The 22,977-nt window shown below is 34.0% G+C and overlaps 2 protein-coding genes across 4 annotated transcripts in view; one reads left to right on the forward strand and one right to left on the reverse strand.

The window, feature by feature from the left end:
• Window positions 1–1,221: 1,221 nt before the first annotated feature.
• On the forward strand, window positions 1,222–18,067 carry RABGEF1_1 (Rab5 GDP/GTP exchange factor). 3 transcript variants are annotated; one of them, XM_051216006.1, is made up of 8 exons: window positions 1,222–1,253; window positions 4,851–5,141; window positions 5,198–5,289; window positions 5,327–5,449; window positions 7,508–7,736; window positions 10,741–11,168; window positions 14,217–14,395; window positions 17,601–18,067. In XM_051216006.1, the coding sequence occupies exons 2-8, from the start codon at window positions 4,883–4,885 to the stop codon at window positions 17,902–17,904; spliced, it is 1,614 nt and encodes a 537-aa protein (XP_051066552.1). In that variant the 5' UTR covers window positions 1,222–1,253; window positions 4,851–4,882; the 3' UTR covers window positions 17,905–18,067. The 3 variants fall into 3 exon arrangements, with proteins under 3 accessions (XP_051066552.1, XP_051066553.1, XP_012796168.2); XM_012940714.3 differs by having other exon boundaries at window positions 1,230–1,253; window positions 5,174–5,289; XM_051216005.1 differs by having other exon boundaries at window positions 1,229–5,289.
• Window positions 18,068–19,465: 1,398 nt separating this feature from the next.
• MS3_00007691 (uncharacterized protein) overlaps window positions 19,466–22,977 on the reverse strand; it is a 50,413-nt gene continuing 46,901 nt past the window's right edge. The window contains exon 9 of the mRNA XM_051216007.1: window positions 19,466–21,182. Coding sequence (XP_051066554.1) covers window positions 21,090–21,182 — 93 coding nt within the window. The 3' untranslated portion in view covers window positions 19,466–21,089. The remainder of the gene's footprint in view (window positions 21,183–22,977) is intronic.

Genomic DNA, 22,977 nt, shown 5'->3' on the forward strand with positions numbered 1-22,977 from the left:
AGATCATGTTCAAATCTTGCCTTTGGTTCAGTGTCTGAAGATTCTCTTATCTTATGAAAAATGACTGATCTCTCAGAGAGATCTGTCTTTTCACGCGGTGAGGATTTTTCTTCTGATAAAGTCCCTTCCAATGTCTTGCTGACCAGCTGCGTTTTGCCTACAGCCTTTTTCTTCTTATTTTTTTCTCCTTACCGAAGTCCATTTGTCACCACTCAGAACAGCCACACCTGGACTATGTGGAACGGTGACAGTTTTATCCGGATCTTCTATTTCGACTAGAGGTGTATGACTGCCGTTGTCAATATCAAGCGACACTTCATTTCTTGTTAATGTCAACGGAGATTTCACGCTCCCGTCAACCGCAGTCAGGTGTTTAATGGGTCCAGTAGCAGCACTTACTACACTGACACATTCTTCATCGTCAGTGCTCCTGTTATCAGTGCTTCCGTTATCGTTTTTCTTGCAGGCCAAAGCCAATAGGCCCATAGCCTCCTGTATTAGTACCTTTTTATCCGTACAGCAGAACACACAAAGCCAATGCGAGTTAGGCTTCGAGCATCTTTTGTAAGCCGTCGGACTTAGTCGTGTACACATTTTGTGATACCACTTTTTACAGTCGTCACACTGCATTCCCTCCTCAACGGAGAACAAACAATTTGGTTGCCCACATTTGTGAGTCTTACCAACCATTGTAATTCGATTTAAAAGGTTTAAAAACAAAAAATGATAACAATGTGAACACAAGTGTTAGTCAAGGACTAAAAACAGGTACCCAGGACAAAATGTAGCAAAAAAATTCAAACTTTAACCAAAGAACTCTTAGTTAAAGTAGACCAAGAATGCTTTTTAGTGCAATAAGTACCAAAAGCAAGTATAATCACAACAAGTACAAAAATCACTGCCCTTTTTGAAATTAGCACGGGATGAAAGCTGTTTTTTTATATAAAGGGAGGACTGTGAGACCTCCCCACTGACAAAAACTACACGCCCGAGCGCACCCGACTAGGGTTCGTCGCGAGTTCCAACCCACCGAGGTGCAATGGTGAGCCTCCACCCGGGGTCAGAGCATTCCTGATCACCCTGAACACGGCGCCAATGCTTCTCTTTTGTTCACTTGAAATGCTTAGGTCTGTGCCTCGAAGCATCGGGGATTCATTACTCTTGGACGCGGAAGCTCATTAAGTGAAATTTCCCACCACTCAGTTCATAACCGTTCAGACTATTTAAGCGGCTTCTTTGAGTGTTGTGTTACAGTAAGTGCTATCTCAGATCATACATCAGTTAGCTGACCTTTGCTAACGTTTACAGTAAACATTTGCCCAAGACGTCGATGTATCTATAGGAGCTTCAACTATTGTTCTTGTCAAGATTTCGAGATTTTTAAAGATCACTAATTTGTCTACTCAGGCAGAGGATTTATGCCTTAAGACATACAGGAATTTCTGTAGTCCCGTCTGTAGACGATTTTTTAAGTATTTCTGATACTCTGATTAGATGGTTTGCATAAGGTGGAAAATGACATAGAGTTTTTTGGAGCTGTAGTCTATTGATTACAACTAAGATGAAATACCGTTCACCCTCCATACCATACCTTCTTTGAATAAGAGTCCTCATTCATATCATCAACTTTAACATCGACCCCGAAGTTTTTCAGTGGTGGTTCCGCGTTCAGGTATGATCACCCCTAGTTGACTGGAAGAAAGCTCGAAGCACCCGAACTAGGACGTCTTATCAGTCCGTGAAATCATGAGTAGTCAGTTTTGGTCTTGTTGGCAGTTTCGAACTCCCTGCCTAGGTTTAGCATGGTTATCGTATCCGGTGGTTAGATGCGTTCGATGACATGGCTCAGTACCGATATCATTGGCGCAGATGCATTTACTCTACCTTCTTTGAGATACTAGGTTTCAAACTATCTTGTGCTTTTTTACTTAACGAATTCATCTTTTTTGGGGTTGTGTTATTTGTTTTCTAATATTTTCTGCTGTTCTTACTACTACTCTAGGATTCGTTTTGACGTTTCCATCTAGCTGTTATTGTGATGTAGCAACTTAACCCGTTTGACATATAGGCCAACTTCTACAGTGTGTGTAACTGACCAACTAGGATCTAGAGGAGATATTTTCACGAAATCGTTATGTAACTTAATAGAGATTGCATCTACCACAATATTCCTACCTTCCTCTGCAGTTTGATCTTTTCCTTCAGTGAAAAATTGGTGAACTTGCTCTGAAACAGTGGCTAGAAGAGTATTCTCTTCCTATCGATGTAGAGTAGTAGCACCGGATATTTTTTTCATCAAACTAGTAACAATACTAGTAAGGCTAAGTGGGTGGTGTTTATTAACCAAATGTTTGTCCCCAGTTTGTACACCAGTTACTTGGAAGTTTAGATTCTTGCTGTGATAAGCCAAACAGGATTGCCAGCGGTTTTGCAATTATTTCAGACAAGATATAGTTTTCATCATGAAGTATTTATCACTTCAAGGACTTCATTCAAAAATCTTAGATATAACAATTCAGACTATCGGTGACTTGATAAATTTGTCTAGTGGTCTAGCTTTTCCAATTTTTTTCCACTCCATTCAGCATCATATGTCAAGCCAGTATATAGAAATTAACTTGACCATTCAGGATACTTTGGGTTCCCAATCTTATAAACTGACTTGTTTCTGCACAAAGCAGTCACTTAAGCATATGGCAACAATCTTCAAAATCTCGATGTCGCTATGTAGAAGAAAAAGTCTGCGGAGAATGAGTTATAGGCTCTTTCCTCGACCCCACCTTATTTCAAAAGTGAATAATCATATGGTCTGTGTAACTTTATAATCCCAGTCAACGCTGCTTTGTTTCACATTAAGTTATCGTCTGCCTCCTTGCTCATCTGGCGGAACAACCGACTTCAACTGTTTCCCCACACCAAATGTAATACAGTCTCAAATTTAATTCTCCTAACTTGCTCAAATTATCCTAAATTTTGGTGGTTTGTTTTCACAGCCACTAGGTGGTTATCGAAGTATTCATACACCACTCACTTTTAATTCTTTTATTCCAATCAGCAGTCAGTCAGTCAGTCAGCTACAACGTAGGACCAGGCACATATATGCATCGGTCCAGGTTGCCATACCGCATCAGCACAACAAGATGAACACCGGATTCATAGCAGTGGTTATGTCAAAGGTGGTAATATATAAGAGAAAGATTGCATATAGAGATATAATACAAGAAGAAAGAATTGGTTCGTACAAAGAAAGATATGAAGCGATTTTAATCTCTTAGTTTAAGGGAAGACAGGGAGTGTATACACCGACGCCATTGTGATCGATTCTGAGCCATGTCACCAAGAGTCTCCAACCATTGGTTACGATAGTCACGCCGACCACAACCAAGTAGTCTGCATCTACCAACATGACTAAGACTACAAGTTAGTGACTTTAAGCACTGATGCCACGTTTTGGTTTGGCCGCCCCTAACTTTCTTCCAACCATCTCCAATACCGGATAGCATTGCTAAAATATTAGTCAACCTAGTCGCTAAAATTGGACCACCATCCTTAAAGACTTCTGGAGCCAGTCCATCTGGACCAGCTGCCCTTCCTCGTTTCAGATTAACTATGGCCTTTTGAACTTCTGCTAGAGTTGGGGGACCTACTTCAATGTTCCATTCACATTGTCTGGGAATGGAGGGTAGTTGTAGAGTAGCTGAAGGCCAGCTGAACTGTTCTCTGAAATGTTCCGCCCATCGTTCTAAACGTCTGGACTGGGAGCAGATGAGAGTGTCGCCTTTTTCCGAAATAATCTCACTTACACTTGACTTATTAATTCCAGTTTCTTTTATTAGTCTGTAAAGCTGTCTTGTGTTCCCTATAGTCGCCGCCTTTTCCATCTCTTTTGCTTTCATTCCAATCAGCTAATAAGTTGAATTCGACGAAACGTCTAACAATCAGTATCATATTGCCTCCATATCTTCTCCTGGATGTTGGAAACCTATGGCACCAAATGTCACAAAATCTGGGTCTAGGGTATCATGTCAGATACATCCAACCACATAATATCAAAACGCAGTGAACCCACTGTTAAACTTTTCAGATTAGTTGATACATTGTAATTCGATCAGCAGAATTAGATCAGCACCAGGGGCTAGAAGGACGTGACATTAGTCACTATCCAGAAATCAATTAGTATATATGCAATAAATGAATATAAAACTGAAAGTTCTTTTTTCATAAAGTCGAGGTAAGCAGTCAGCTGACCGTTGTCAACATAGAACCTAGCGCATATACCCATCAGTTCAAATCCCCATGCCTTATCACGACAGAGAAATGTGAAGTTATCTATACACAATATCAACAATGGTAAAGAAGATTAACCATAAAGAAGGTTACTCAGGATGGATGAATTTGCGAAACAAAAGGCGTTAGATGATTCTGAAACACATGATCTAAGAGGGGACAAAACGTGAATGCATCTGCGTTACTGAAACCAATTCTATGTCATTTCACTCGACGTATCGATTGTTCACGATTATCATGTGAACCCCAACTAGGTATTCTACACCTTGAAAAATGACTCATTCCAACAGTCATCGACTTCATGGACTGATTTGACGTTTTGGCTTGACCACCCCTAACATTCTTCCTACCTGCTTCTACGTCAGCCAACATCGCGCGTCGAGTTAAGCAGTAGCTGGAAACTGGTATATGCATATTGTTGTAAGCACTTTAGAGATTTATATTAGTTAAATCTTAGTGTTCTAATATCTCTATGTTCAAGCATATCATTCAGAAGATTTGTAAATGTTATAGTTTATGTATACGTATAATGAATGTATTATGGGTTTTTTTGAAAATATAAGCTGTATTCAACTGACCGGGGAACATCCTTACGATGAATACAAACTACCCTCCATCTCGTCTTCAAGTATCAAGTTTGTCATGTAAAAATAAGTGTGGCTTTTATGGGAATCCTTCATGGGATGGATATTGTTCCGTGTGCTATCGCAACGCTCATCAAAGACAATCGAATTTTCTTCAGGCTTCCTCCACTTCATCACTTTCAACTCCAAATTCGGAAGTAGAGGTTAAGCCTAAACATAGCACTGGAAGGAATACAACTTCTATCAAAAATATATTTAAGGTTCCTCGAGGTAAGGAACGGCCATTCTGTAAAATATCTCAGATGATAACCGGGACCAAATTTCAGTGAACCCAGAAGAGTGTTTACAAGCCGAAAAAGAATTTAAAACATTTCTAAACACCCTTCGAGCCTCTGCAAATGCCGACATTTCCCGCCATGTAGGTATTCAAATTTAGTAACTGAAATTTTCACAAGGTTTCAAAGCTTATGGAACAGTTGGAGCCTATTCGAAGTTCAAATATTAATCAAGCCTCAATGATTGTGCAAGACTTTTATCACAACCTTTCAAACCGTATTTCAAATAATCCTATGTATTCAGTACGTTAGTTTCCCATTCATATTGATATATAATATACTTTATGATCTCGACTTGTTAAGTGATTAATTTTGAGTCTTTCAAGTAGATTTAGTAATTAAAGAACTCAGCTTCTAATTGCTCGATTGTAGATTCTAACCTTATCCATCTACTTTCATTTAATCAACCCAGTAGTGTCATTAGCCCTTAGTGTAAATGAATCTGTGCTTGGCAAATGATTTTTTTTGGGGAGCAGTGGCTTTGTTGGTAAAACACTTTAGTTTCAACCATCAAGTTCTAAATTTGAACCGCCGTCCACTTATTCTGTCTGGGTAACAGCAGTAATATTAAACTCCGTATAAAATGATGGGCTAGCAACTGTGTACATAAATCTCTTCTTGGTTATTAAGTTGCACTGCAAATACTACCGAGCGTTTCTATTATTGCTAAGAGTTCTCAAGATAACTTTTCGGGAAATGTGGTATCACCATAGAGGTCCTTCTAACCAGAGCCATTGAGACAGTCTTCATTTCTAACTTAGTATTCTCAGATGTATTAAGGACCACTTTGTATGACTCCCGATTCAGCCAGTTCACTTCAACTAATTTTAACAATGAAAATTCTGGCTGAGAGTTTCTGTATTGTTTTAGGGTATGAAAGACAAGGTATTCCATTATTCCAAACTGTTTTTATTATAACGCCTATCTTTATAAACAGCCCATATCTAATTCCGCCACCGATTGCGTCTAAGATACTAATTGCCGTCATATAATCCAAATTGTGATACTTCAGAAGCTTACTAACAAGTAACAGGATTCGTTGCTTCCAGGTTGTGAGTTAGTTTAGAATGTCTCCACCTTCAGCCAAATTTTAAACATAATCATGCTCATGGTAAACAAATATTTATTGTGTTATAGTTTCTGTTTCCAAATGAATGTTGAGACTAGAGATCTGCAGCTCAATAGGATGTTTCTATTTAGCTTTATACTAAGCTGAGTGATTTAATCATGGTTAAAAAACCTAATTCCACCCAAATGGATGTCATTGTTTTGAGCACAGTTAAATTTTGTTAAGGAATATATTGTCTCATTAACGAGACCTTCGCGTAAAGCACTGGGTAGATGAAACTCATTGCCAATGCCATATTGTTGTATGATTTAGGGATACAAGGCCATGTTCTGGAAAAGGGTGGAAATAATTTATTATTATTACTGTGATTATTATTTTCAGATTGCGAAATGTCTATTCTCGTTAGTCAGAGGACCTTCATGGGTGATAAATCCACCATATATCCTATTTTTTATCGTTTTCCGGTTAAAATATTTCGTTCTGAAAGTAATCAATATTCCGTCGACCACAGAATCTTCGTTGTTCATTTAATTTTTGAATATTAAAGATTCCCATTGTGAAAATTAGAACAACACATATAAGCGAACAATTGTTTTCAATTAGATAGTCATCAGGCTTTACTCTAATATAAAATACGTAACCCCCCTATCCCTTCCATGGCCAGTTATAACTTAACTAACGAAAAAAGTTTTTTTTATTTCTATTATTAGAATTATTTATTTTATTCTACTTTGTTATCATTAACCTTATTTCCACATCCATTATTTGTTTGTAATTTTCCGCCTCTTTGTATTCTTCACTATCTAATTATTTACACACATCTTATTACGTAATGATTTTAATGTTTTGTGATTACTATTCCTAGTCTATTTACCCATGTTTGACCTTCTATTTCCAACGTTTAACTATTGATAAGACTTTTGTTATCGTATTTTATTATTCTTACTGTTATCAGTTCACCTGTCTTCCTACTATCAACTTGTAGTTTTACCTATTATGTGTAGAGACTTATTCTATTTCATTGTGATTATTGACTCATATTGCCTTGATTGCTTTAACATTTTCGTATAAATATTCATGTATATTAGAGTAAAGCCTGATGACTATCTAATTGAAAACATTTAATTTTTATTGGGACGTTATGAGAAAAATCTCGATACTATGTTTCAGAAATAACTTTTTATTCATTGATTTATTCCTTTTTATTAAAAAGCAATTTTAATCCATTTCAGAATTTGTCACCAAAAACCAAAGAATCTGTTTTAAACTCAGTTGAACGTTTCGTTACAACTTGGATTTATTTTTGGGCTTTTGCTTCACCTACAACGGATGATGAGGAAATAGATTTGAAATTACAGGAAAAAATTCGGTCATTGCATTGGGTAACTCCCTACTTGCTTGATTCACCGATTAATCCTAATTCGTCAGAGGAACTTGCCCATTTAGATCTAGCAACATTTGGTAAGAATACGTAAATTTTGTGTGCACGATTTATGATTGTTGATTAATAATAAAGTCACGAGTTTAACCTTTACACTCAGTTTTTTTCTTGGGATACTCCAGGAATTATGGAAATGTGAAAATGGGTATTGTTTACGGTTAGTTTATAAATCGATATACTTACATTTACTCGTAGCGCAAACAGTGTCCGGTACACTGACACAAATAAACGGAATATGTGCTACGAATATTTAAATAGAAATCGGACATCCAGGAAATGTTCACTAATAGCGTAAACATATAATCATTTCGAAGTGGAAAGATGCAAACCGTTTACACCACCTTTTTATGGAGACGAGTAATTTGGTAATGGTTCTCAACCAGTCAATAGGAAAAACCTGTTTTTCCATAAATATATAGGCTGTGAGCTTCGTCCTATAAAAAGAAAACTTGTGTAAGATATTTATTTTCGTGGATTGGTTGAAGTTAGACATCAACACCGTTGGATGCTGGCTCAGTGATCCAGAGGTTAAGCGTTCAAGTGCGAGGCCGATAAATCATGGGTTCGGATCCCACGGGCGGGATCGCGGATGTGCACTGCTAAGGAGTCTCACACTAGGACGAAACGGTCGTCCAGTGCTTCCAGGTTTTCCATGGTGGTCTAGCTTTAATTGATTCATGAATTCAACTATTAAATTAATTATTTTCCACCAAATGTTTTTATGATTTCAATTTATGACCTAGTACAGTGTATGATACTTATGCTGATATATATGAGTAGGATGTAGTACCCATCAGAAGTAGACAGCCTGCTAGCAGAAGATTGGATTGAAGAGAACAGGGAGGGAAATAGAGCGCAATCGTAATAACAACAGAATTGGAAGAATTATGAAGCATGCATGAGAAAGCCTAAAGAAGACGTGCAAATAATGTATTTAGTGTATGGTTTTCGTATTTTAAGAAGGCACTGTAATTTAGCATTAAACAATAAATTGGTTATCCCCACCTGAGTTCTTGTTCATAAAGGTAGCACTAAATATTCATATACTATCTATGTAACCAATTTAATAATTAAATGGTGAACAGTTATTCCCCGAACTTATTATTGGATTCAATAATCACATCTAGCATAGAATGCATTAAGTTTTGAAGTTTTAGGATAAAGTAGTGATAATCTAGTCACTTAAATAGATCTCAGTAAAAGTAGAGAAATGATAATCTTAATGATATTTGTGGAAACCTATGAGTGAAATGTACACTTACAGTTGAATTAAATATTAATAACTTGAAATTTTACTTTTTTATGAATCACTTATTTCTCGTTTATAACAATTTATATCTGACATCAAATAGTTTGTTTGACAATTGGTACATCTTAACTATGTAACAACCAATTATATAAACACATGGGACTAATTTTATAATGAATCATATCTTTTTGATCGACGATAATAAATAAAGTAGTATCTTGTAAATTCGTTATGGTGATTCGTTCAATTAGAATTACAACTTTTTTGTGTTTGTTGTATTTTCTCTCGTTTACACTTTTTTAAAACAATATAATGTCTTTAAGTCAATATTTATTAACACTGAGTTTTTAGTAAGTATTTAAAAAATCAATTTGAGAGATAACTAATCGTTATTGAGTATCAGTAAAACTCAAGTGTGTAACACATATGACCTTTAATGGAATAATTATTCAAGACTTTTGTTCTAGACTATTGTAGATCCAACATTTAAGCTACTGTATTCAATAGCACTATCTACTGCCTAACTGAAATAATCATATTTAGTTGTACTTCAACAAATTATTTGGTGTATATGCCTTACGTAGGTTCGTAATTTAAGCATCAGTTTTTAATTTTGGATGAATAGGCTAGTGAACTGATCACCCACACACGTACGTACACGTACATAGAAGCGTGTTAATTACATATATCATCTTTCTTATTCCATTGTATAAATATAACCTGTAGACAACAGTTAATATGATGAAATGATCAAAGCGCGTTAATCATTTATTTCCAAAGGTTATTTACAATAACTTAATGACTTCTTAAAAGTTGAACTAACTACATACATTAATGATCTAGTTTTTCCTGAATTGCAGTTGGCAAATGTATGCATGGTGTTGTAAATCTTGACTTATCCATCTTGATGATTAGATAGTGTCGATCAGATTACTTATTTAGAAGAATAGTTCAATCTGCCCTACCTTGCCGAATTAACTAATATTCTTCTAAATATCTTCATAAATCAGTAAACAACCTACTATCAGTCTAACTCAAGATGTATTTTTACACAGAAAAGGAAGTACGGTGTATCATTTACAGTATAGATAGCACCAATTTTATACATATCCAATACTGTCTTCAGATCGAATAATGTAAACGGTCTAATAAAGTTAAATAAGATAGGAAAAGTGGTTACAAGATTGAAAGTAATGACTTTATGGTTGATAAAACTGTCCGTACGATATTATTTACTGCTTCATTTCTCTAGGTATTTTAATATCAAATTCTTATCACGTTAACCATTATCTATGTAGTTGCTTTCTAGAAATGCTTGCGTATTAAGAGACCTGTTTAAAAGCTAATTTTCAGTTAATTATAAGCAACGTGCAATCTGGCAAATAGAAACATCGCGTCAAGCTGCCACACCATATCAACGAAACAATTATCAAGATAAATGTCACAGCAGTAGAATCATTATTACTAACATCAATGGTAGTAAAAAAGATTAGGCATAAAAAAGGTTGAATTTGCAAAATAAAGGTGTAAAATGATTCTAAAACACATGATCTAAGAGGGGACAAAACGTGAATGCATCTGCGTTACTGCAACCAATTCTGTGTCATATCGCTCAACGTATCCATTGTTCACAATTATCATGTGAACCCCAACTAGGTATTCTACACCTTAAAAAATGACTCATTAAAAAAGTCACTGACTTCACAGACTGAAACCATGTCTTGATTAATTTTTAGTGATTATATTTCTATTTCATTTTATTTGTTTTAATTTAGCTCTTATCAAAGTGAATACATTACTTGCATCTGAAGATAAATTAAATCAAATAGTTCAGTGTTGTCGTAGTGTATTCGATGCATTAAGAGCTCACTATCGAAATTATGCCGCTATAACACAACAATATTTATCTAACAACGATAATAATGATAAAAGCCCAACACCTGATTATATGCCTAGTCAAAATGAAAATAACAATTCAACTCATGTACAAAATAATGTCATGAATAACTCTGTGAATATAACTAATAATGTTGTATTTGAACAAGAAGATACCGCTAATGCTGACGATTTTTTACCGACACTAATTTGGATTGTATTGAATTCAAATCCACCATTAATCTATTCTAATTTACAATTTATTATGAGATTTGCTAATCAGAATAGACTGAATAGTGGTGAAGCTGGTTATTTCTTCACGAATTTAGTAAGTGTTTCACTGTATTTTATTTATAAAACTTTTTTTTCAATCCATACTGCTTCTATGTATAGTACGAAGTGAATTTTGTAATTACTAATATGACTTTGGTGAGCATATGAGTAATAAAGTTTAAAGATGAATAGTAATGTTCTAAGAAAATTTAAATTACATTTATATATAGTCAAACCAGTGATCTCTAAATTGTTCTTTTGATATCCTACTAATTTAAACCACGAGACCTGATTGGCTCCTAACAAAGTTTTACTGTTATTAACTGTACTTAATTGTTAAATGAATGTGATACAGACTTTTTTATGTCTTATAAACCTTTTACTGACTTTACTTCATAATAACTATTAAAGATTCAATTCACCTCAGTAACCACAGAAAAAATGAATATTAGTTAATTAGGGTGAGGTTTGATTACACATGAAATGATTCCGAGTGCAGTTAGAGACAGAAAGACGGTTTCTTACTTTATGGTCCCACACATCGTGGAAGGATACTTATTCTTAAGATAATTGAAAATGGAAATGGGTTAGAGGGTAGTCTTGATGACCTAGAAGCGTGACTGCTATGGTTAAGGAACAGTTGCTTGAGCGCTGTCATAGCCTTTTTTGTGATTAGTTTTAGGCAAGTTAGTGTCACACTTTTAAGGCCTCACTGCTGGGGATGGGAATCTGCGGGGCAAAGTAAGGTGTGCTATTTTTAAGACCGATATTCTATAACGCTCTCCTGTTGTGGAGAGGCAGTATCGTTTCAGATGCCTGTTGTCTTAGGGAAAACCTTACTACATACAAAAAGTGTATACGCGTACTCTTCCATTACCCGTATATATATTGGTTTAATAGCTGATGATATGACATTGGATCTAGGCACTTTAGAGCAATATTGATTCAGTAATGATGAACAATTGTTTTCTAGCTGAAATAGCAAATATTTCTCTTTGGATTGTTATATAAAACAGTATGCTAAACTTAAACTGTCCATTATTATTACTATTTCATTGCAACTGAAAATAATTTAGTAAACATCCTACAAAGTATCAACACAGCAAACATTTTATCGTTGATAATGTTATGCACTGTTTATGATTGTAAATCAGCAAATTCGATATGGCCAATAACAGTGATTCTGTTGGGGATGCTAGATCCCCAGAAATCACATGATAGACGTTTTATTTCTGTAATTTTACTTTCGAAATTTAAATTTCTGATTTTCGCACCAAATGTGCCCATTTCTACCTTCAGATTGTATTTCCCACTTGACAAGACCCTTAATGTCATTGATTCGTTCCCTCTTTATATGCTATTTTGTGACATTTCCCAAGGACCTTTTTATGCTATATATATATGCTTGAGTTGTTTGCTCATTGTTCGTGCTTCTTGGTGCTTGTGGAATATACCTTTCCTTCATCTGAACCAGGTCTTCTCTCTCTAGTTAGCAGGGCTGAAACGCATCGGAATACTTTAGTTTGTCTTGTTGCTGTGTCGTCGATCCTTCGTTCCGTTCGCCGATTTTAGGTGATCTCGTAATTCCTTCAAAAATAGCAAATTCCATAACAGTATACCACAGCCTCCTTCTCTTTTATCCCCGGCTACTTCGTAGGAAAAATCTAGTAAAGAAGAGTTACTTAATGGAGAGATCAAAGAAGATCAATTGACATTTGAATTCATTCAATTACATATCGGTTACATTCAGTGATTATTAGTCAGGGCATTTTCTAACCTAAACAAATGTCACATGAACGTGTCATACTGAATTAATCAATACAGTAAAAGTGTACTACCAGTTAAATGAACAAAAATCACATTAAATTAATTCATAGAAAGAAAAGCGTACTAGAAGTCAGTTGAATGAAAACTACCCTAAATCAATATATGATCTTACAACTGATTTCGTAATACATTGTCTTTGGGAATCAAACATCATTAACAAAGTTAAACCGCTTCCTTCAACAAATCAAACTTGTCTCTTGATCAACATTTAAGTTCACTCTATCCGAAAACCATAAAATATTTTCTTATTGAATTTCCCAAGTTTTATTCAATCAACACAAAGCTATCTAGTGAGTGTCTGACATTCTGATATCTATTTATTTATATATTTAAACACATAAACATAGGTACAAGAAGGCACCAAATAGATATGCGACACATAAACCATTCGATTTGTGTGAGGGCTACGATACTGTCCGGGTGCCCAGACTGAAACAGGTGGTTTTCTTAGGGGGCCACACTCAGAGCCTTTGACTTAAAGGTCTAATCCGCAAGGCAGTGGCGCAACGTCAGGAGATGCATTCCCATGGTAACCGGTGACCAACAATTTGTTCATACGCCGTTTGTTCCCTTAGGATCCTGGAGCCCATGTACACCATTGGTTTGGAATCAGGATTTTCCAACTCCCCTATGTGGATCCTCTATATCCACCAACCCAGTTAAAGCGCCGGACATCCGCCTTTTGTCCTATCAATTTCGTAAACAACGCCCCACAGCGAGAAGGTAGTGATTAGGACTTCCCTGTCAGTGGTTGTGTGCACGTGGCCATGTGAGAGCATTTCAAGAGGGAGAGTTGACTCTCCCCACTCTCGGCCGTACCAGGGCATTTAGGGGCGACATTCTGAAAACAACCAACCAATGAAGCAATAGCCTTCAGTTATATATTCATCAAAAAAATTAAGTTTGTGTTGTAATTTTCTGGGTTTTTCGAGCATAATTCGTTTTTATCTAGAAAGTATGACATTTCATGTTGACTGTTACTGAAGTGTTACAGCTTTTATGTGTAAAATTGTTAAAAGCGAAATCTCCAAAAAACTAGCTACTTGCTATGATGAAAAGCTCTATTTAACGACATTTTAAATTATTTAGTCAATAGCTTAAATTTTACGTACGTAAGCATGACTCCACTGTTTTTAACGTGGTAATCCAGATTGATACGTTAGTTTATTTATTATGAAAGAATAAAGAAAAAGAGAATAACAACAACTGATGTTACGGAAAAAAACATTATTTGTCAATTAATTGTCTCCTGTTTTCTTTTATCATACTTTTATAGTCGTGTGCCGTTCACTTCCTGAGAAATCTAACTCATGAGTCATTAAGTTTATCCGAGGAAGATTTTAGTCGATGTATGCGAAAAGGTTTATTATTAATCAGACGTCCTGGTGAACCATTATCAGAAAACGAAAAATTATTAATGGATAATGGAATTCGTCTTGCGGATTTAGAAGATAGGTAAATGTGTATATATTTATATTTATTTTAAAACAATAAATTTTCAATTCATAATAAATGTTGTGGAATTGTTCCTGTAATTCAGCCCTTTGGTATTCTTGTTAGCATAGTTGTAAAAAGTAATAATTTCTAGTGTCATTTGAACTTGGTTATCCTTATAAATAGTTATAATACATAACAAGTGGTGTGGTGATCTAGTTGTTAAAGCGCTTGCCTTTCAACTAGTTATTCACATGTTCGAACCCTTCCGTATCAACTTTGGTTTGATCAGCCGAATGTCACACTGGCCTTCACACCAACAGTTTAAAGTATATAGGCAGAAAATTCGATTTTCTTTTCTTAACTAAGTAATGGCATCCAAATGTTTTGAAAAAGCGTTAGGTATTATGTATTGCAAAAATACTATCGAATCTAAAGTAAATCCAGTAATCAAAAAGTGCTTCTTATCTCTAATCTGAATTACACAGATTTGTAGACGTAGAAAATAAAGTTTTACTACTTGTTAGTAGTCAAACTCTAAATATATAATTTGTTGAACGGAAGACTTCTAGTTACATTCGAAATCACCTTCAATAATTTTCATTGAGTTAGTTTCAAAATTAACCAGATCTTATTCACTCTTAGTACGATAAAATGGTTTTTTAGCCTTTTGTGTACCATAAAGCAGTTCAGTTTTCGTCATTGGCGAAGTTCATTAATCTCCCTCATATATTAAATTAAATAGAAGCCGTCACCTGTGAAGTCAACGAAGTCGAGATTTAAATGGTAGCCTACCAATAACAGTAAACAAGGAGACGAAAAATTAACAGCTGAAAGTAATAATATTAACAGTAGTGGAATGCAAAATATGGAAATAATTGTTCGACAGAACGAATAAAACTATCTAATGAAGTTTATGGAATAATATTAAGCTCCATATTTAGATGAAAATAAAAAAGATAATGCACATCCTTCAGTGGGACTAATTTCAACCCATATCATCATCTTTATACTCAAAAGGTATAGTGGTTACTTCTTCGACCTTAATCGGACAACTTTCACCTCACGACATAGTTCAGTTCTAGCTAAGTAGATAATTACTTCATAAAATGTTCCGTTGTCTTAGTCACTGACTATCTTTTTCAAACTTTCTTAGTATGATAAAATATATAATTTACAAACGACGTAGGATATAATCACAAAACGTGGAACATTCAGTTTCAGGTCACTAAGTCAACTATAAAGAAGGGTTGTAATGTAGAGACATTCTAATAAATTTGAAAATATCACCAACTGAATATACAGACCAAATTGAACAGCGCTTATAAGATCAGGGACGAAATTATATCAATTCATGTTACTATACCTCAAGTCAACACAGTGAGAGAGAATACTATCATATAAATTAGAGATAAATAATATCGACTGTAGTGGAAATTTATATATAAGAAATAATTATGAATAAAGAAATTAGATCGAACATTAGAAAAAACGAAAAAAAATGATATGGTTTGTGGATCTGTTACGTTCACCTTGACCTTGTGAGTGTCTACACCAGTGCTTCAACTCATTGACTTGCTATCCAAATGCTGGGTAGGTAAGCAGAATTTCACTTCCTCAAAACTATCAGAACACAAGAATGAAACAACCGATCTAATCCCGTTTATTTGACTCAAAAATCCATACGATTAAATGTACGAATAATAGGACCGCAACGCACCACAAATAAGACATTACAGTGTGTATCATGACATGAAATCAATACATGAAATTGAAATAATAGGCCTTATGATTACTTTGTAACAATTTTAGAATAGAAAAAATATGATAACAGTAAATGAGTTAGATAAAAACAAGCCATCTGGAAAATATAAAATCTACATGAGCTAAGGGTAAGTAATTACACATTTAGTAACGCGAGTATAGGCGTTTCAAACAATACTTTTCAAAGTTTATTATTCTCTCTTATTCGTCTAATCTCAACAGGAACTAAGCATCACATTCAAATAAAGATAATTAATTCTACTGTATCAATATGATCGATTTTAAGCCATGTCACCCGAACGCATCAATAATGTTTTACAATTAGTAAAATGACGTACGACAACAATAAGGTTACTTAATTATTGTGACGCAGAATTCATCTCTCTGTCCTATTGGCGTGTGGTAATTTGAACCGATGTACACATATGCCCGGTTCCACGTTGCGTTTGACTGACTGACAGAATCGATAGTGAATAAGCATACAAACAAATTGTGCTGTAAAGAATATAAATTTTATTGAGAAAGGTTCTTAGTAGGCGTAACCATTGTTATCAGTGTGTTACATGAAAATAGTTAATACATTTTCAATTCAAGTAACTGTTTCATTCCAAACTGTACAAAAAAAGCTTCCACAGATTTAACGAGAAAATATGTTGATGTTTCATAATGTAGATATGAAGTTTCAGTTGCCTACTAATAATAAGTTTTCAAGTAGTTTTAATAATCATTAAGGTAAAATGTGTATTATATTACTAACTTATGTGTAATCAGTATCAGGTAAAAGTCATAAAATTAATTAAACTACATGAATTCAGTTCGCATTTATAAATAGTTCTTTAGTGGAAATAATTATCATTTTCTTTTAGTAATGTTGTTACATTCAAAGTAAACCGCTATAAGGTTGATTTAATTATAACTTGTTATTTGCTTGGTAAGTGATATCACAATATTATCTCAGTGATCCAAAAAAATCGAAAGTAGATGTTTCTACTCATGATTATTAATTAATAATCTATGAAGTTAATTTACAAGAAAACTATAATATTATTAACAATCATTTCTACTTATTTTCTAATACATAAATAATACCACTTATAAGTGATAGTAATAATAATTATTATTATTACATTAAATATGTATAGGATGTCATGCAAATATGTGCACATGTGCGCTGTGCTCGATATTCATATTTACATAACCATTTGTGTGTGTGTGTGTGTGTGTGTGTAATATCGATTAATAATTTAGGGTGAATAAATAATGCTGAGAGATAACAATTATTACATAGAAGATACTTGAAAATATCAATATGTTTAGAAGTAAATAGTATTGGAGAATGTTGCCGAGAAAAGAGTATGAGTGAGTGAGTAGAAAGTAAACTCAAAGAAATGAGTTGGTTGTTAGGTTGAACTAGTTAAAATTAAAATATCATCCTTTTCACCTTTGTTCTCTTTTTTTGTAGCCTAAATGATTTAAATACAAAATTAGAATCAGCTGAATTGGATATGAAACGATTTCATGAATATTTTCATCATGAAATAAGACAAATACGAACAAATATTCCATTGAATGTACGTATAGATGATTTAGATTCACGTCATTTAGAAAATCCACATATTTTATTATTAGGTCCATTATGTAAATCAAATCGGCAAAATGAGTCATTACTAGACTGTGATTTGGATGAGGCTACAAATCGTCTATTACCAGATCCTATACAACCGACTCCATATGTTGCTGTTGATCATTGTAAAAAAAGTGTATAAATCTATATACATCTATTTACTTATTTATGTTTTTTTTTTAAAAATAATATTAACTTTTAATTTTCATTGAATTCTAATTTAAAAAGAACGTTTATATTTCTTTCGAAAGGTTTTTATGGATGTATAGTGTAAACAATCAATAAATTAGTGTATATTAAACTACTATTATTTTTATCCATCGTTTTCGATCTCATACTTATTTCAGAGAGTAATAAACAAAGATTCTAAGCTATCTATTGATAGTCTTCAATTAGGCTATAAAAAATCTTTTCAGTTTATTAAGAAACTGTTATCAGATAGGTGAGTATAAAATAGTTAAATCATTCAAGATTTAACTGTTAGGTATCAAATGCTGACTCCGTTGTCAACCTAATTCTGCTTATAAGCAGTGTCACTAGACTGATTGAAACCCAAGTACGTGGGTACTAAATAGCATTGAATTGGAGAAGGAAGAATTCTTTATTTAAAGTTGCATTGTAGCATGCGTTAATATGAATGTGATGTTTCCGTTGCCATTACTATCGTTCTAATATGCAAAACTTCAGAATAACCTTTGAAACCTCATAAAATATTCAGAACTATATCTAAATAAAGAATACCGATTTCTTGAAAATTATCAGACGACATTGTGATGTTTATTCCATTCATGAATATTTGTACAACTTGTGAGCAACATAACAGAAAACGCTTAGATCTACTATAATAATTAGTTATCTTAAATATAAATTCATTCGATCATTCTGTAAGATTTAAACAAATTCGGTACATACTCATTTCTTAAATACAAGTTATTATATTCTCAACAGATTTTAAGTGGAAAAATTGACTTTTTCTCGTGACTATTCTCCTGCAAACTATTTAGATTCGTTACTGACCAAGTGTTCATTATGCAGCTGTTACACGTAAAACTCATTGATTGGCCTAAAGCTGATGCGTAAATAATTTTAAGTAACAACGAATCCCACATATTTGATAATCTTTTATAGAGGTTTTGTACTTTTATTTCTCTAAAAAATCCAGCGATGAAAAACACTCAAGAGATTTTGTTTTGCTATCAATTTGCGTACCGTAAACAATTGGATTCCAGTTTAGTGATATAAATGAATTATGCTCCTTAAGATAAAGACCCCAATTCCGCTTTCCTGTGGGGTCATGAGTGAATATCTCTGAGGAGTCTAAAATAACTGCTTGATGATCTCTAGTTGATATCAGTTTCTGACGGAAATCATATTCAAGTTACAGAAAATGTTTTGATGAAACATTTCAGTAAATGGTAATTTTCTTGTCAAACGATTAACGAGAATCCAAGGCTGGAAGATTGTCTCTGAATTGATACAATGTTGAATGAAAGAAACATGGCGACCTGTTGAACATCTGGGCTACCTGTTCCTGCCATCTAGATATTTCAACAAGTTATCTAATCTTGTTTGTTTTAATACATCATTATAGCTATTAATCACACAACCTACCCATATGCGTTTCTGAAAAGTGTACAAGTTACAAAAGGCCCAATCAGAGACATTGTGGTTTCTGGCAATATACAGCGCAAAGAATGTGCATTATTTAGATGCCAACTGACTGGACTTCTAACTGGTGATCACTCAATACTTACCGTCAGGATCGACCAGGAACTAAGGAACGGAAACTTGTTGAAATACTTTGTGTTGAGAATTCTACATTGTACCAAAAATATGGTACTGAATAAAGCTAATAATAAATAAAATAAAAATTCTCTACTGGATTTCATCTTGAATATTTCCATATTAATTTGAATTAGTAATATCCTAAAGAGTGGTAATCTTTTTCAAGATGATAAAATTCACCTTCAAGTGTTCACATATTTCTCATCAAACAAAATATGTTGTGAGCCAGATCTCAGTACACTGTACAAAGAAGAAATCTCCTTCTCTGATAAGGTATATTCGATAACTTTAGCTTTCTTGGCTGGATTAGATTTACTTTCATTAATATAAAACAAACAATTTACTACACTAGTGAACTTCATTTTGACAAATTTCGATAAGTCTGATAATAAATATTCTTACAAAGAATATATAAGCCAAAATAATTAGAGAGAAAAAAACAACACGCAAGCAAAACTTGTATCACATTATTTATGATACATAAAAAATTAAGATGACAAATAGGAAGTAAACGATTTTAAAAATAAAACTTTTATGTACATAGTTGTTTAATTGAATCTATAGCAAATAATCAAAAGCTTTTTGTAAGAGTAATAATTATCATTAGTAAGGAGGTGACATGTATAAATTCGAATTGTAGTATTTACGAGAAATAAATGCACAATGAAGATAATTATTTCAGTCGTACACTAGTAATACACATACGTGAGCACGAAACAGTGCATAGTGATCAAAGGTTAAAGTTGGAGTAGGTTGATTAAATTCGAAAATAAAACAAGAAAGAGAGAAATAAAGATACGTAAAAGCTGAAAGGGTGAAGCTATATGTATATATTCATAAAAAGGCTTCCATCTCATGTGTCTAGATAGATATTACTCTCGACCCTGCACCCTGATGCATAAGTCTTAGAGAGTGGTAATTTAACGTCCGTAGAAAAACAACAACCATGTGTAAAGTAAGTAGGTAGTTCGGATAAAAGGAAGAAGAAAAAGAATAACAACAACAATATCCACAAAAAACATTTTAAATGAAAAATGATGTGGTAAATACAAGTGAGGAGTCTATCCATTTATTGAGAAAAAAGCCATTTCACTTGTGATATGATTAAGTGTTTACCATGAAGTAGGGGATTTCATCCAGTGAAAGCAGTTTGGGCGGAGTAAATACAGTACATTGCACCAGAAAGTGTATGAAAGTCGTAATTATTATTTATTCTTAACAAAGGAAGGAAAATTGTTAACATATTCTTTTTTTGTAGAAGAACTAATGAAGAGTAATTCAGTGTTCGAAGAGGAAAGATATATATATATATATATATATATATATATATATATATATATATATATATATATATATATATATATATATGTAGGAAGCATAGCATAGATAGAATATATATATATAATTTTTTGGAGTTGATTACTTCATTTGTACCATGCTGACTTAATCTGAGTAAACGTGTAAATGATCAACTGTTCTTTTAGTTATTTTTTCATTTAATGTAATGGACAATTATTTAAATCAATTGATGAACTTAAGTGCCTAAGATTGTTTCTGATGATTAGCTGCCCATTTTTGAGATTGTCGAACAATTTGTTGACTTAATTCTTTCGTAGTTATAGGGACTCGAACAACCTTTACAAAAAAAGAAAGATTTTAATCAGAGGAGGAGTAGAGCCAACTGGAAAATTGAATTATGAGAAAAAAGAATTATTAGGTTGAACTATTACAACAACTACAGATAGTTGTTCAAAAAAAGTTAAGCCTATGTTTACTGATGACTCGAGATGTTCAAATTAAATACCTATCTATACATTTTATAATCATAAATGGTTGTACATTGTAAAATGTAACTCCACTGAAACTACCTAAAACAGTGAACTAAATGACAAAAGAAAACAAATGTAACAATATCTGAAGACAAAAGATGATCAAGCGTTTGTCAATATCGTTTACCAGTTCTAGTATTGAATGTTAACAAAATATTTTAAGAATAGAAGGATCATTTACTTTTTGTGAGCGAAAAACAAATCACACAAAATGTATTTTCTCATTTAATTACAATACATCCTCGTTGGGAGATTTGAAAGTTTTCAGTTTGATCTCGTCTGTAGTCATGATTTCACAACTGATATGACGGGAAGAAAAGTCATTCAGTGTAGTATTTGTTTTCTTTTCTCGTATGATATTCTGTATAATATACCATATTCTTGTATTCCATTGGCACGAACTATGCTCAGTATATGATTGGTTATAACTCTAAGTATTTTCTATATATGTGATTTTATCCTAATTATTAATCAAAGTGTATTTTCGACTAAGTTTGTCTTCGTCGTGTTTTGAGGGTCAATAAATCTTCACTTATACCAGTGTTTTTACCTTCGCGTCGTGGAGATTGCAGAGGTCCCTCGTTTCGAGTATAAGTGGTAAGTTTCTGACATAACAATCAGCGACGACCAGATATAAAACGTAGCATTAAAAGAGCCAAAACAATCAGCATTCAACTGACAAGTTATAACAACAACACTACAGAAAAGTTACAAAATCCATCATCTTTCTAATGGTTCTTCAGCCAACTAATGTTAATTTGTGACCAAACTTATCCTCAAATATGCAAAAAACTGTTCTAATTCCCGTTAAAATAGAAATTCTACAAATAGATAATCTCATTTACTTCCAATTCATTTTAAGACCTAAACAACCTTAGGTTTAGTAGCCGCCATATTCGTAGCATAAGCATATGTATTTTGATAGTTTACATCACGGACTGATTTCAGTAACATAAAAATTGACAATCAGAAGGCACTGAGAAACCTTTTCGTCTTAGTGTGGGGCTCTTCAGCAGTGCGTATACACGATGCAGCCCAAGATCAAAGTCAGGGCCTTCAGGTTTCATGGCTGGTCGGTACCAATGGTACACATCCCTAACATCAATCACCTCGAGACATTATTCGACCATTTTCCATTCCCTGTGGTGCCTTTACATCTGCATCACATTCTCATCGTTTATCGGTGATGCTGTCCAGGTATGTGAAAGTTTTCACCTTTTCCAGAGCTTCTCCATCAAGTGTGATTAGGGTTGGTGTTCCCCGTGTTGTATTTGACAATCGCGCTTTCTCCCTTGTGTATGTTGAAGCCTACTGATGCAAAAGCTGCTGCTATTACATTGGTTGTCTTCACCTGCATTTGTTGCTACGTATGATATAGAAGAGCTAAGTCACCAGCCAAGTACAGGTCGTCTAGTTTCATCAAAGCTGTCCATTATATGCCATGCTTCCCCTTGAGACGTGAAGGTCTTTATAATCCAGTCGACCACCAGAAGAAAGAGAAAGGAAGAGAGTAAACAACCTTATCTGACTCCGACTCTTGCTTGGAATGCGTCTGTCAGCTGTCCTCCATGCACCACTTTGCACTGTAGTCCGTCGTATGA

This window comes from Schistosoma haematobium, chromosome 4 (genome assembly GCF_000699445.3).
Source record: "Schistosoma haematobium chromosome 4, whole genome shotgun sequence".
Lineage (NCBI taxonomy): Eukaryota > Metazoa > Platyhelminthes > Trematoda > Strigeidida > Schistosomatidae > Schistosoma > Schistosoma haematobium.

Bases quoted from the DNA above. Each gene is read 5' to 3' on its own strand.
- RABGEF1_1 (XM_012940714.3), top strand. From the start codon at position 4,883: ATGAATACAAACTACCCTCCATCTCGTCTTCAAGTATCAAGTTTGTCA. The intron at 5,450-7,507 runs GTACGTTAGTTT...AATCCATTTCAG, and splicing joins CAAATAATCCTATGTATTCA to AATTTGTCACCAAAAACCAA. The intron at 11,169-14,216 runs GTAAGTGTTTCA...ATACTTTTATAG, and splicing joins GTTATTTCTTCACGAATTTA to TCGTGTGCCGTTCACTTCCT.